This window comes from Bombus fervidus, chromosome 12 (assembly GCF_041682495.2).
Source record: "Bombus fervidus isolate BK054 chromosome 12, iyBomFerv1, whole genome shotgun sequence".
Classification (NCBI taxonomy): Eukaryota; Metazoa; Arthropoda; class Insecta; order Hymenoptera; family Apidae; genus Bombus; species Bombus fervidus.
Genome location: NC_091528.1, coordinates 6,714,290 through 6,728,730, shown reverse-complemented (window position 1 = coordinate 6,728,730; position 14,441 = coordinate 6,714,290). Strand labels below are relative to the sequence as shown.

The 14,441-nt window shown below is 32.8% G+C and overlaps 2 protein-coding genes and 1 long non-coding RNA gene across 8 annotated transcripts; 2 read left to right on the top strand and 1 right to left on the bottom strand.

Moving 5' to 3' along the window:
- Positions 1 to 187: 187 nt before the first annotated feature.
- On the top strand, positions 188 to 13,037 carry LOC139993246 (DAZ-associated protein 2). Of its 6 annotated transcripts, XM_072014800.1 has the most exons (6): positions 2,593 to 5,445; positions 8,358 to 8,432; positions 8,515 to 8,618; positions 8,706 to 8,864; positions 8,946 to 9,115; positions 9,953 to 13,037. In XM_072014800.1, coding segments are annotated over exons 1-6 (624 nt in total). In that variant the 5' UTR covers positions 2,593 to 5,330; the 3' UTR covers positions 9,954 to 13,037. The 6 variants fall into 6 exon arrangements, with proteins under 6 accessions (XP_071870905.1, XP_071870903.1, XP_071870906.1 ...); XM_072014804.1 differs by lacking the exon at positions 2,593 to 5,445 and adding an exon at positions 188 to 347 and having other exon boundaries at positions 8,358 to 8,423; positions 8,946 to 13,037; XM_072014802.1 differs by lacking the exon at positions 2,593 to 5,445 and adding an exon at positions 188 to 347 and having other exon boundaries at positions 8,946 to 13,037.
- On the top strand, positions 354 to 1,933 carry LOC139993253 (uncharacterized). The gene is made up of 2 exons (XR_011801343.1): positions 354 to 1,608; positions 1,737 to 1,933. It is a non-coding gene; the product is annotated as an uncharacterized lncRNA (long non-coding RNA).
- Positions 12,147 to 14,085, bottom strand: LOC139993248 (protein FAM136A). Its single transcript, XM_072014807.1, has 3 exons — positions 13,868 to 14,085; positions 13,552 to 13,692; positions 12,147 to 13,475 (listed from the first exon to the last, which is right to left on the bottom strand). Exons 1-3 carry the CDS (start codon positions 13,949 to 13,951, stop codon positions 13,272 to 13,274), a joined length of 429 nt encoding a protein of 142 aa, XP_071870908.1. The 5' UTR covers positions 13,952 to 14,085; the 3' UTR covers positions 12,147 to 13,271.
- Between the last annotated feature and the right edge of the window lie 356 nt (positions 14,086 to 14,441).

Below are 14,441 nucleotides of genomic sequence, written 5' to 3'. Positions count from 1 at the left end.
CTTTTTACTTAGATTTAGATATAAAGGCTTATGTCCAAGTCATTTTTGCTTTAATATTAAATTACTGGAAAAAGGATTATACAATAAAATGTATTGAATTTTTACCGCCCAATTATGAGCGGGTTATTTTGTAATGATTGGACGGCGTGATGTAAGATCCAAGCCAATGGAAGCGAAGCATCGAGCGAGCCACGGGAAGGCTCAATAAAGGGCGCTAGTGTACGTCAAGTGTCACAGCCGTTGCTTGTCTCCTCAGTATTGTAATTTAAATCGGTGATTTAATTAAGAATAACGTATTTTTTTTCTAGAATTTGTGAAACATTAAGCAATAATGACCGACAAGAAAGGTAACTATATATCGTAATCGTGTAATACGACTAGCAATATGTGTTATACACGTTAAGAATATCTCGTGTTTTCAAGTCGAGAATACCACTTGTCACTCGTACGACGACGAGTTTTTTTTATGTTAGCAATGCTATCCGACACCTGTGAAGAATGGTGCACGTTTAAATTCGATCGAGACTCGTACCATTATTACACATATAAAGTCTCGTTTTAATGCGATGAGAGAAACTTGAATTTCTGCCCAGTGACAGATAAATCAATACCGCATTGTGTGTGGGAAATACAAAATGGCTTCCAAAGTTCGTCTTGAATAATTTTCACGATGACTCTTTATTAAAAATCGTATGCTATCTAAAACGATATAATTTCATTCGAATGTTATCAATATTATTAATTTCGTATCACATGTAACTTTATTTCTATGTTACATTCCACAAACTACTGTATGTATTCAAGAATTTAGTATACATGTACGAATAATGTACGCTTTACGCGTTCAAGAAAAATTTTATTGAGCTCAAAAATATCATTATTACTAAATTTTATCATGTATTATGGCGTTCTTACTGAAAATAAAAATTTTAAATTTTATCGAGCTCTGAATAGAAGAATATAAATATTTTTCATATTTCACAAAAGTTGTGTCAAGCCTTTTATTAGAGATTATATTTTTTGGTAATTGGAACTTAAAAGCATTGGTAACATTGCCATGGCAAAGAAAGAATAATATTTCTTTTTATGATATACATCTACATTAATATTGTAATTTATAATTCAATTTTCCCTAAATAATTCAGTTTCGGTTGATGCTTTAAGAAAAGAAGGTAAAAAATAAAGTTAGATTGTGTAATATTATACAACAGACTTCTGGAAGCCATTTATATTTTTTTTATTTTGTAGTGCTTATAAATATACTAAGGTTAATAATGGATAATTTTGTTCTGACATAATTATATTATTTTTCTAATTTATAGTTAAAATACATGAATGATATAATTTTGATGAATTAAGATTCGTTATACCTTAAAAAATATTTTATATATTTAAGAGAGTCATCAAACATTAATTTCAAATTATAATTTTTTCACATCTATGAGATGTCTTAATTTCAATTGATATATCATAAAATAGATTCCATAGAGGAGCGTTTTAAGTTATCTTTTTCCATAACCTCCAAAAATGTATCAGTATATATAGATTGTTTATAATGCTCAGTAGAAGCTTTTATAAAGAAGCTGTTTAATAACTCGTACGAGTGAGGTATGTAATTTAATATTACTACTGGCTTTCCAAGTCTTTTACGTGCTGATGGAAATATTTAATTGACGTACAGCTTGGACCATGACTACATGATTTTATAGTAATCTACTATTGTACTTAATTAACAGCTCGGACACTTATGTGATTATTCCTAATTCAGTCCGCTCTGTTCCTAAGGCAAATGTATGATTACAGAGCAATAGCGTTTAAGGGATGTGTAAAAGTTTAGTCTGTAAGTAGATCAGTATTACACCGTTAATGATTACAACGAGAAATTGAGGATTATACTGGTGCAAATCTGCGAGCATATTACCGTGACGGTATAGCCGCTAAAAAACCGAAGGATAGCGCCTACAGTTGTGGCTGTCAATATGTTTGCAGCGGACCATTACAAAGACGATTTGATCCCAGTCAGTAGGTGGAGCTTCGGAGACCGGCGTTCGCGCAGCCTAAGCCACGTATCTAACCTCACCTTACTCTATATATTACCTAACTCACTACGTGTTTATATACCAACATATATTACGTATACACACACACATACACACACATATATATATATATTCTACCAAATATATATATGAAGATATAAACGCACCGTGCGCCTCCTGATTCAAAAAGTGAAAAGAAAGCGAACAAAAATATTCAACATCGAATCACCCTTATTTTCCCGCCTTCGATGTTTCAAGCGATCAAATTTTGTCTCCAACCCCTTCCAATATTCCTCTTATCATTAATTTCTTTATTAGCTAACCGTAATACCAAGAGATCGTGGAATGCCTGGTTTGTAAAACTATAAAAGGAAATCATGTGAAGAATATATATTTTATAAATATCGTGAGAAAATTGTGGGAATGCCGCGTGAATTAAAATCAATCCCTGATAGACTAATGCCAGTTTCCTCATTTTTCCAGGCCTACGTTGGTTATTAATCCACGATCATCAGGTATTAAAAGGATCGAAAAATCCGTTCCATGTGTTAAGAGATTGCTTGTTGAAAATCTGCCAATCTAAAGAAAACAGAAGCGTAGTGTATGAGTACCGCACGCTTGTATATAGTTGAACAACGATACGTACTCTTCCGATCGCGTAAAAAGTTTTATCGCAGGCGTTTTGAGCGAAACTGTCATCTCGCGATATTAGAAAACGAATACCCTCGTAAACAGAGATCGCTTAGGATCATCAATGGTATTTGTAAGTCTTTTTGTGAATAAGTTTTGACACATGATCAGAGAGTTATACTTTTTGAATTGGAGACGTCGGCTGCTATATATCCAAATCAATATGAACGTAAGATATTGATATGGGTGTACAATTATTTCGTAATGAAATCGTGGTATTGGCTGATTGCTTATTTTTCTCTTTTTCTATTTTTTCTTTTTTTTTTATTTTCTTTGTTTCAATACTCACTGTATCTCTTGTGGCTTTTATTAAAGAGAGAATTCAAGTTTCTTACAGTATATATACAATATTTGGTTTCGTTTCTTTTTTTGGATAAATTAAGAATGCAAAAAAGTAAATAAATTCTTTTATAAATGATGCGTCGCAAGATTTCACAGTGAGTCAACGGGGTGGACACGAATGCTGTATTTAAGCTCAGCGTATTTATAATATTTTTACTCAATAGAAACTTGGTAGCTCACTTTTAACAATAGTGCATGTTGCTTTGATTCCGACTACAAGTTTCTCAGGATGAAAAGAAACACTAAAAATAAGTACATATTTGTTAAAATACTTGATAATTATCGTTTTCTATTCTTTTAATAATATGATGAAATAAATCAGAAGTTAATTAATGATATGAAAGATGAAACTTGTGGTCAGTTTTGCATGTATTTACTTGTAGTTGATATACAAGGGAAAAATATACTTTCTTCGATAATAGTAGCGCATTAGTTTATTTCCGTTTAATTGGAAAGAAACAAATAAAAAAAAGAAAAATGTATAGTATGTATACATTCATATATGTAACTTATAAATAAACATTGTCTCCCTCGGTAATAACTTTAAAAGTAAAAAAGAAAGGAACGTAATAAAATCATGATCAAATTATAAAAGGAAGAAAAGTTGATAAAAATGACATGAAAATAAAAACATGCTTCGTCGAGTAAAAATAACAGAAATAAAACGATGAAGCGTGTTTCATAGATATCTTTTAGATGAATGTAATATGTAACGAAAAAAAATTTAAGAGCGAAATTATGTTTGTTTGCCTCCTTACCTACTTTGTGTGCAAATATATACATATATACATAGCTTTGATCATTTTTTACATATTTGTATTTTAGTTTGCATGCTTGGAATGCGTTGCTAGAAAGATGCGTGACGTGTGAGCTTCTTCGATGACAGACATTTTATTCCTTCATTCATATCCGATCAAAAAACGATCGAGAAAAGAAAAAATATAAATATATCTTATTTAATTTTTTTTTCGTGTAGAAGTTGCTCGCACGTTTTAACGTAATGCATGTTCATAACATGTTGTAGATTTTTTCATAATTCTATCTTTTATGTTTGCCTTCGCTCGTTGCCTTCTTAACTTTCTAATGGTCGATGTCTTTCCTTTTTTGCAGATATAAGCTTTTCTTACGAATAAACTGTAACATTCTGTTCTGAAGAAAGATAGAAAATGGTTAAGAAGGAATCGAACGAATTATTTTCGTCGGTTTTTAATCGTGTAGTTGAGGAATTTTATAAATGGTCTTTTAGACACGACACAGAGACGTTCCTATTCCTGTCGTGAACAAACCATCGAATTCATTAACATCTATAAAAATTGCTTTTCTTCCTTCAACGAAAGTTCTGAGAAATTATTAAGAAATTGGTCCAGTCGGATTGTTGCTACAAGGTCATAGGAATCTCTCGAGCGTTTTTGAGTTGCATGTGCATGTTTGGCAGAATATATCATGTATACTGTTAATAGTGAGCTTAAATATGATATAGTATTCAACGATATTCATCGAGAGTTGTGAATATAAGAATTTCTCTACCTTCTTAAACCCAGCGGTCTAGACATGTTCGATAAAAAGTCGATTAAATCTATATCGAGACTAGAAACCAAGGGAAGAATAGCAGATGAATAGATATCACCTGATGATAAAGCTTGTAACATTGTTCTTGTACAGTGATGTTCTTGAGATTACAGCAAGTGGAACAAAATATCAAAATATTGAGCAAAATATAGAAATATCTTTAAATGATCTTAAATACACCTTGTTGAACAGAAACATGGAAAAATGAGATTAATAAAATTAGATCATGTTATATATTGAAAATAATCTTAGTTTAGTACATTATTATGTTCTTTTATGAAAATGACCAATTAATAGAGATTGAATAATAATAATTAAGCTATCACTATTAATATAATTTTCAATAATTTCAATATAATTATTATTTCTCAAAGAATATTTGCTTTTGAAGATTCTTCTAAATATTATGTGAATACAGTGAAAGTGAAATCTTCGATCATTCCTCGGTCGCTGGGTTCTCTGAGGCACAAAAACTGTTCCACCGAAGCATTTCGATGAATAAAATCGTCTAGTTTAAAAAAAGAATGAAATAGATGAATCGCGATTATAATGAAACAAAATGGGCAGGTTTCGCCCAGTTTCTCGCGTGAGCGGTAAAACGCGATAGACCATTTGGTTCTGATGGCAAATTAGGTCGAATATGCTCATTGGGACAAATTAGGTTACGAAAGTAATAACAGAGAGCAGGAGATGAGAGGGAATGCGTGCGTGTACGAGAGAAAGGCGGGTCGAATAAAGAGCAGAAAGAAAGGGGATGAAAAAGTGGGAGAGGCAGAAAGAGGGAAAAGGGAAAGAAAGGAATTAGGTGAATATAAAGCAAAAAAAGAAGAAAAGAAAGAAAAAAAAAGAAAGAACACTGTTCAAGTTACCCAGTAAACTCGTACTAGCATATTAATATTATAATCAATTGTTATTGGATTCGATGATTGTTTGCACCGTGGCACTGACACATAAATTTATTATTCGATTGAAGGCTGATCTAAGTAATGGATATAACGAGCCTCATCTTTTACAAATGGGAAAATGCACAAGCTGTATGAATGCTTCTAGTTACGCGGAGGATGAAGGAAACGGTATCATCCTACACATAGGCTTGTATAAAGTGCAATATAACATAATTTGAGGAGAGTGCTCGTTTCCATGCGTTGGACCAGTGTTCAATTATCATGGACAATTTGGTGTGGGCTGACGTCTATGTTAGAGTACAACATGTCCATCCACTGCTACTGGGCTTGAGCTATTTATCATACGCGTTCTAGATCTACGTTAACGTTCAAAATTTGTTGCATTAACAAGAAATTTCGAATGACAAATGAAGCATATATGCGTTGCATTTGTCTTTTTAATATGGAGATAATTATTGCTTTAAAAGAAAGAAATAAGAGAATAACATATTTCTTGTGTGTGCTTTGCGTATGTTAAATGGCTATGGAACAGGGCATAATTTAGTCTTTACTTTTAAAAAAACATGAAAATTGGGCGTTCTCGTGTTTGCTTACGAAAATGAGAGTTGAACGTGGCCGATGACGAAAATCTGCTCGTGGCAATGTTTACGCGAACAGCGCCCAATTAATAATATATATTACGCAATTATAAAGAACTTTTAATCATGTTTGATCTTTATTTATGGATATTTGCAGAAATTTGTGGTTTGCTGAATCTTGTCACAACTTTTTGAATGTGTGGAACTTGATATACATATACATATATATATGTACATATTACGGACATATATATATATGTATACCTTTTTCATCGTACCACTGTACTCATTGTATAAATTACACATTCACCGCCCGAAAGCAATGACGATTTCTTAGTTAATTCGAATGAGAATTCAATTTAATTGGATTACTTATACCGTTACCTTTAAAAAAAAAAAACGAGAAGAGGAAAAAAAAATTCCGTCTCACTTAATCGATTTTTAATTACTGGGCTTGTTTTTTAACATCACTTTTTGGAACAATCCATTTACCCTATTTATTCCTGGCTTTATTTTAGCTCTGTTTTTTGTCATTTATTTCCTTTTTTGATCTAGTCGAACCAGAATGTTTCATAACTGTGTTCAAACATGTTTGCAAATTTGTCGAGAACTTTATATCTTTATTTTTAAATTTTATGACACTTTTCAATATCAGGAGAACTAATCGAAGAAATTAGGGTTTTTCCCCTGCATATTTTCCTATGAGATACGAGACAGATGCTGAAAAGTAACATTTTTCAATCGAAATCATCTGATGCATTTAACTCTTCAAACACTTAATATCAGTTCATGAATATTCAGAGGTTCGACTATTTAGACGAATGTATTTGGCTTTTACCTTGATTGCGTAACGCTATTTGCTTTGAGATCGGTTTCGTATATCTTAGTTTAGAAGTAAAGGTAGGTCGATTAACGCGAGTTTTCATTTGAGAATAGTTTCTCATTTTATTCTTGTTATTCTTCTTCTTTCTTTTTCTTAATATTTTTTTAATTCTTGACTGACTGCCTGACGATTCTTTTGACTGTCGAACATTACATATCACACCCGTAGTGGCTGTATTGTTAGACTTGTTTGTATAACTTTTCTGTGTATTATGTTTCAAGAAGGTGAAAAGAATTCGACGAAGAACCTTCCCGTTCTTCTCTTATTTTTCTTTTTTTTTCAACGCGGTTCTTTGTTTCTTTAAAAAGAAAAAGAACAAACAGAAAATAAAAAACATTGTCCGAGACTTTTTTTCATTTTAATTATACTAGTGACAAGATGTACCACAGATTGCTCCATGTCAAATTTCAAACATACATATATATATATATATATATATATAATATATGTATGTATATATACATATATATATATATACGTGCTGTTGTTTATTTATTCACAGTTAAGGTACCAGAAGTATAGTTTGCTAAGCTATTCTCAAGTGTCTCGCTTTCAACTACGCTTCTTTCGAGAATCCCAGAAATTCAAATTTTCTACAACCCTCTGTGTTTTTATGCGTCACTGATATTATTCAAGATATTATGTAAAAAGGGAAGCACTGATGGATGATGGATTTTCGAAAGAGCCGTAAATGTTTTTACTACGAAGCCTGTCTTGTACCACTGAAGTTTACGCGGACATGCATTATTAGTTTCTTCGTTGATTTCCTTTTTTTCTTGACACGTTTCGATTGCAACATTTGCTCTCCACTTGTATGAATATATAAGACTGTGAAAACTGCTGTAAACTCTAAAGGTAACAAGAAGGCAACGATACCGTTTTTTCGGTTATTTCTTTTCACCATTATTTAGTGACTAACATTGTTTGAGCTTTGAATAGTACCTTGATAAAAACGGTGTATGTCATGTGTAAGATATACTTGGGTGTGGGAGTACCACTTTTGGAATCAAGACGTATTTGACGCATTCTATACATTAGAATTCAATTTTTAATCAAAGATGGAAGAAGAATAGTTTCTTAGTAATAATGTACAATAGAAAAAGATTAGCGTCAAAAACGTTTCGATGCTGAGGATATGAGTTATACGATCAATAGGAGACAAAGAAGGAACTTGTGAAGTATATAGTGTGAAAGGATTGAAAGTGAATGAAGAGTTCCGATGTTTCCTATTGTTTGATAATTCATGTTCTCTCTTATCCTTTCTGGCAGTGGTACCACGTACCGTTGGCTTAGATCGAACCTACGGCCAACAAACTGAACGGACTTGCATTTTCCATTGCATGTGTTACAGCATACCCGGTGACACCTCATCCACCAACAGGTTTTGTCCCTGCGCCGGCACAGCCTGCTACCTACGGTAGTACACGTAAGAGAATCATCTCTGTGTTTCGATGTGTCGATTCCGTCAGGTTTTAGTGATCCGATTACATGCGAATTTTACAATATAGTTGCAGGTGCCGCACCGTATGGAGTATTTCCTAATCAACCACAACTTTATGCAGCGCAAGGACCACCGCCGCCGACATATGATCAAACTCTTACTCATCCGATGGTGAGGACTTTGTTGCATTCATCATCTAAGCAAAATGTGTTGATACATTAGAAATTTTCTTCAGAACTTTGTAATTAATTTGTATAGATGTATCAACCAATGTATGGTCAAGGATACCCAGGATACTTAGCGGGTTATCCTGCATATGGACCATTGCAATATTACCCACCATTAGCTGCAGCTGCAGCATATTACCCTGCAGCAGCAATGCAGCCTCCAGTTAGGCCCCCTACACTTGTGATGCCTGTGAGTAATTAAAATTTATTCCATATTCTTTGTTATTATATATATATATATAGCATACTAATTTGTTAAATTCTTTTGAAGAATGGATTCGATGCTACTAATCGATTTGATAGTATCTCACAACCTGTCTTGCCACCACCCCCAACAGTTCCAAATGCCGCCCAACTAGCTGCAATGGCGAGTCACAGCGTGGCTATATCACAAAAGAAAAATTTCCTAGGAGGGGGAACAGAAGGCGGTTACACCTTTTGGTAAACCATTAAACCTTTTGTGAAACACTAAGTCTAACAAAGGCATTGTTGTCGAGATGATCCATGTAGGCAAATCTGATTTATGTTAGAATTCTACTATTTTCACATTGGGAGCAGCTATTAATTAGTATATCTTGTGCGTGGACCGATCGCAAAAATAGCACTTTCTAATTCGCTAATATTCTAAAAGTGCTTAGTATATTTTCTGTTAGCTCGTTAGTTTTTTCTTGTCACAGATTTACATGTGATGTATAGTTATCAGTGCACAATGTGACTCAAATTTTAGCTATCGGTCGGCGCATACAACATACTATGAGATTTAAGAGAAACATTAAGAAGGGAAGACTCGTGCGGCACCAGTTATATAATTGAAAAAAAAAAAAAAAACAGCTATTTGAAATAACTCGAAAAAAAACCAAAAGCACATTTTGTAAACTAAAGATGCGTAAAAGTGAAGTTGTAGGTCTTCGATGATATTTCGTTATCTCTTGATGGTAACGACCAAATGTTAAATGATCCCTCGACGTACTTAAACTAAAATTTAAGAAAATGATGGTTATTTAAAAATACAAGATATTATTTTAAATTACTCGATTGTCACGCGACGTTAAGTTGTATTAATATAACAGAATCCGTTCGTTTAATATTACGAATGCTATAAAATTCTTTTTGAAAGTGGTAAATTTCAATTATGTGATCTAAGAAATGTTTTATCTTTTCGTATTTAATGCAGTTAACGATACATTTCAAAACGCACGAGATGTTCCATTTTTATTTTATAAAAGGGATGTTAAACGCGAGCGAGAGTAGGGAACACGGTGTTGTTCTTCTTTTTAGAGTTAGCGGGTGAATACATGCACCAGTGGATGCGAGTTGTCTCATTCGCCTACAGGGATCGATATTCAAAGTGTGTTCTAAGCCTTTTTTAAGCGCGACTTGGTTTTCTGCAAAGCAAACCGAAGAGCAAAGGGGTTGCTCGCGTTATTTCTGTTACTTTCTAGACGACTATATTTTTTTTCGATATTTTTTTCCTTTGGAGCTTTTAATGCTCCAATGAAGTTTCTTTTCTAACGTGAAAAAAGGTCATCATAGCCCCAACGTTTAGGAAAAAAAGAACATGTTCGTGATAGGAGCCTGAGGAATGCGTGAGAGTCATTCGTAGTTGATGAGGTTATTTGTTGCGCATTATACTTGTGATTTAGTGAACAATTAGTAGTACATAGGAAATTTTTATTATTCTTTTTTTGATAAAAATTTTAGTGAGGGCAGGAGGGAGAGAAATGTTTGAAATGGTTCCTTTTTCACGTCATTAAAATCATTATGTAATTTTGACGCATTTTATGATTATAAAATATGTATAAGCGATGTTCAAGGCTCGAGTGCCAAACGACAAAGTTCAAAATTATAAAATATATCGAAGATTCTCACGTATTCAATCGACTTCAAAGATACTTACCTACTCTACCTAAAAGTACGCACTCTCTTCTTTAAAATCAGTAGTCTTTCTTCCTAGTTGTTTGATGTTTCTTTTTTAAATGCAGATTAGCTAGGTCGGCTAACAAAGTTATTATTTAATTGAAATGAAAGGCTTGCCCGCGGCGTTCGAATTTCTATAAGCGGGTTAAAATTGTGCTTTGATTGAAACAGTTACCATGTAGTGACTGGAATTTCCCAATAAACGTTATTTTGCCTTTTCAATAAGCACCTGTGTAACTATTCGAACTGATCAATGTGTAATATCCAAAAAAATAGTATATAAGTACATCCTCTCCGTAAGCATTGTAAGCATAGTAAGCATTATCCAAGTTTTCTTTGTTCGTGTCAAGTTGCATAGTAACTATGTGGGAACTGAATTCGACCAAAGCTCACGAAGGAAACAAATAGTTGACTCAATTTCAAAGTACAAATTGAATATCCATGTAAGTAGAGGGAAAGTTCGTAACGACGGGGTCAAGCCTTATGTCAGCCATATTAGGCGATGTTGCGGTAATGATACGGTAAGCAACGCAGCGAGTTCGTAACGCCTATAATTTAATATACAGTGCAGAATGTTGTTAACAACTACATACTATTTTCTGAGAAACTTGAGATCTATTTCAAAGAACGAAGAGACACACAGAAATCTTGAAGATTGTGAAAAAAGAATAACTAGTTGCACACAGCTACGAAAACGACTGTTTTGCTCCGCGATCATAGGCATATAGTACGGTGAACCTGCTGATAGGATACTTGAAATGTTCCATTCTGCAGGTGCACAATTAAACACGATATTAATTAAGCAATGAAGATCGAAGAAACTAATTTACAATCGGTGATAGCTTAGGATAGGACCAAGAAACGCAGTTCTATTTAGAATTTTTCGAATAGGTGTTCCGGCAAACTTGACCAGTACTCTAATATGTTTCGCATTGGGCTTTAATGAGGATGGGTATTTTCAAATACTTATCTGTGATGTAAACAAAAGTGACTTTTTGCTCTTTAATTGAGATTAAAATAAGTTACAATTTAATTAACGGTGAATCAAAGTGATTTCTATTCTGCTTTGACAATTCTATTAGTTAAATTTTTATGACTCAAGTTTATTGTATGGAGAAAATTATGTATCGGTTTCAAAAACAAAATTCATCCAACGTTTCCAATTTTTGCACCGTTAAAAAACGCAGGAACTTCCTAAAAAAATTAACTACTGTTCTTTGTATTTTGTGATATCTGATTACCTCAAAATCTAAAGCAGAATATGTAGGTACTTGTCTTGTTTTGTACCATCGTCGAATTTAATTGAGTTTCTACGAAAAGGAAAGAAGAAAAAGAGGATAATGCGCGAACGATTGGAATTCAAATTTTCATAAGGGCGAAACGCACTGGCCAAATTTGTTGCCACAGCGCCATAACTTACATTCACCTTGTACCTTCAATTCTTTTTCTACCAGATGTACCTACAGTTATTCACATATGACCAGCGTTTGATAAAGAAACGCGTAATCTCAATCTTATTAAAAGAAAAAAAAATCTAGTCCGAAGAGTCTGACTGATTGGGATACAAAATGTTACATAGACCTTTTTTCTCAATCCGTGCGACGCCAGGTGCGAAATAAATACCGCAGCATTCACTTATACCTCGAGACATCTGAGAAAATTGACATTTTCCAAAACAAAAAAAAAAACACTCATGCCATTCCATTTGACGACATTGAGTCATAATCGACACATGTACGAGTCGCATTTAGGAATTTGAGACGCGTATTAAAAAAAAAAGAAAAAAAATATAAAAAAAGACAAAAAAAGGTGATAAGCGAGTTGTGTCGTTACTTGAAATGTAATCACTCTCGTCGAATTTTTGCGAGTTTGCATATCAGCAAAGGGCTGTTTATTGCAAAAAATGAGTCACTTCGCTCATACCTTACATTGCACAAGAAGTGCACTGAGCCACCTTAATCTTTGCAGCTATGATAAGAATTGAATGTTACAATGATTCAGAAAGAGAAAAACGAAAGAAAATGAATACTAAGCCCAATGGCTAATTTTATAGGAACTTGTACACGTGAAGAAAGAATTGAATTATGTTGTGTTGATATTTATATTTAAATTATTATTATTTAAACAATTTATTCGCAGATTACCTACAGTTTAGAACAAAATTTACGCAACATATTTTGACCGATTATTTTGTATTTTGAGCGAGAGTGGTGGAAAGGTTTTATATCATGAAAAAAGTGTGCAATAAGCGTAATGTCTATTGTAACAATAAAGAAATGATATTAATTGCAACACAGAATTTGTTATTACGTTGAACAAAATAGAAAGGCTGGGAGGGAGAGGGAGAGAGAGTGAAAGCGAGTGAGAGAAAAGAATAAAAAGAGAAATGAAAATGTACCACTGCAATCATCAAGTGTATTAATTAATAAATACAATAATCATAAAATTCATTATGTTCACTATTTCCTTGTGTACAAAATATTGTTTACACATAGTTGTCTTTTATATTTAAAAGCAATTAAAGTGCATATTATTGAGACGGATATTTTTATAAAGTAGTACTAAAAATTGTATTTATATATAATTAAAAAAAATTCTATGCAATATACATAAAATATTGGCAGTTTAGTATCTAATAACTTTATTATCTCTAGATTGCAATTCATTAGTTTTATTTATGTTACTGTTGATATTTCTTCTCAGATAAAACATTCTTCATTGTTTTTTGTAAGGTAGGTAATATTTCACAATAATTATCTACACATTTTGTTACACACTTATCAAATATTTCACTATATTTTTCCAAATCACGCTGTGATGGATTTGGACCTGCCGCATCTTTTATTCTGTCATTACAATCCATAACACACCTTTGTAATCGATTCTAAAAAATAATATTCATTAAATATTCTATTGATTTGCAGACTTTTCATTTAAAGAAAAAAGGCGACAAAACGTACTTGAACTCTTTCTAGTTCTTCTCTAGCATATTCTTGAGCTTGATCCAGTGAATTATTGCAATTTTTTACACAGTTCTGCACTCGTTGTATACTATAGGTCTCATTATCACAACAAATTGCAGCACATCTATATGCATCACCCTAAAATTGAATACCAAATTCTCTATATAGTCTACTAATTTATTCTTCCCATCATTCTTTATAAATTCTTCATATGTACTTCATATTAATATGTACATAATTTCTTTTAACAATAAAAGCTTCCAAATGCGTGTGTTTCACGATATAACCTAAAAATAATATAAATTCAAAGCACCTTCATTTTTCTCATTGATTTATCAATTTCTTCGACTATTTTGCTAGTATGTTCTTCGACTCGTTTCTGTTGTTCTTCAACCATTTTGTACTTATTTTCCTAAAAACTCATTAATATCAAAATAAACTAAACTTAATTTAACCGGCTTCCTACGAAACTACACGCCACGTGATCCAATGAATAGAATACAAGTCAGATTGCTAATAGCGCATAAGCGAAAAAGGGAAACCTATATTTCTTTAAGAACGGCTTAAAGAGAGAATAGAACAATCTGATAGTGAATCACGATCGGGCAACTCCTGTGATAAATGGAAATGTGAGCTAGTGAACGACAAATGTTTCTCAATTTGTTCGGTAAGCAGTATGGCGGTTCAAGTCAAGAATTTGAATTACGTATATGTAATACAGTTGTATAAATGTACACATGGATAGGATACACACGACCGTGGCGTATAACTATATAAAGTGTTCCATAATTTATTGTACAAGCTTTGCAACTGTATTCTATAAATAAAAATAAGACTAAAATGTCATGTAGCAAAAACTCCATAAATGTTTCATTAAAAAGTTGTAA

Excerpts from the sequence above, each read along its gene's own strand:
- LOC139993246 (XM_072014799.1), top strand. The coding sequence starts at position 5,331 with ATGAGAGGGAATGCGTGCGTGTACGAGAGAAAGGCGGGTCGAATAAAG. Across the intron at positions 8,433-8,514 it reads TGCTACCTACGGTAGTACAC|TTGCAGGTGCCGCACCGTAT; the intron begins GTAAGAGAATCA and ends TTTACAATATAG. Across the intron at positions 8,619-8,705 it reads AAACTCTTACTCATCCGATG|ATGTATCAACCAATGTATGG; the intron begins GTGAGGACTTTG and ends TAATTTGTATAG.
- LOC139993248 (XM_072014807.1), bottom strand. The coding sequence starts at position 13,951 with ATGGTTGAAGAACAACAGAAACGAGTCGAAGAACATACTAGCAAAATA. Across the intron at positions 13,693-13,867 it reads AATCAATGAGAAAAATGAAG|GGTGATGCATATAGATGTGC; the intron begins GTGCTTTGAATT and ends ATTCAATTTTAG. Across the intron at positions 13,476-13,551 it reads AAGAACTAGAAAGAGTTCAA|AATCGATTACAAAGGTGTGT; the intron begins GTACGTTTTGTC and ends ATTATTTTTTAG.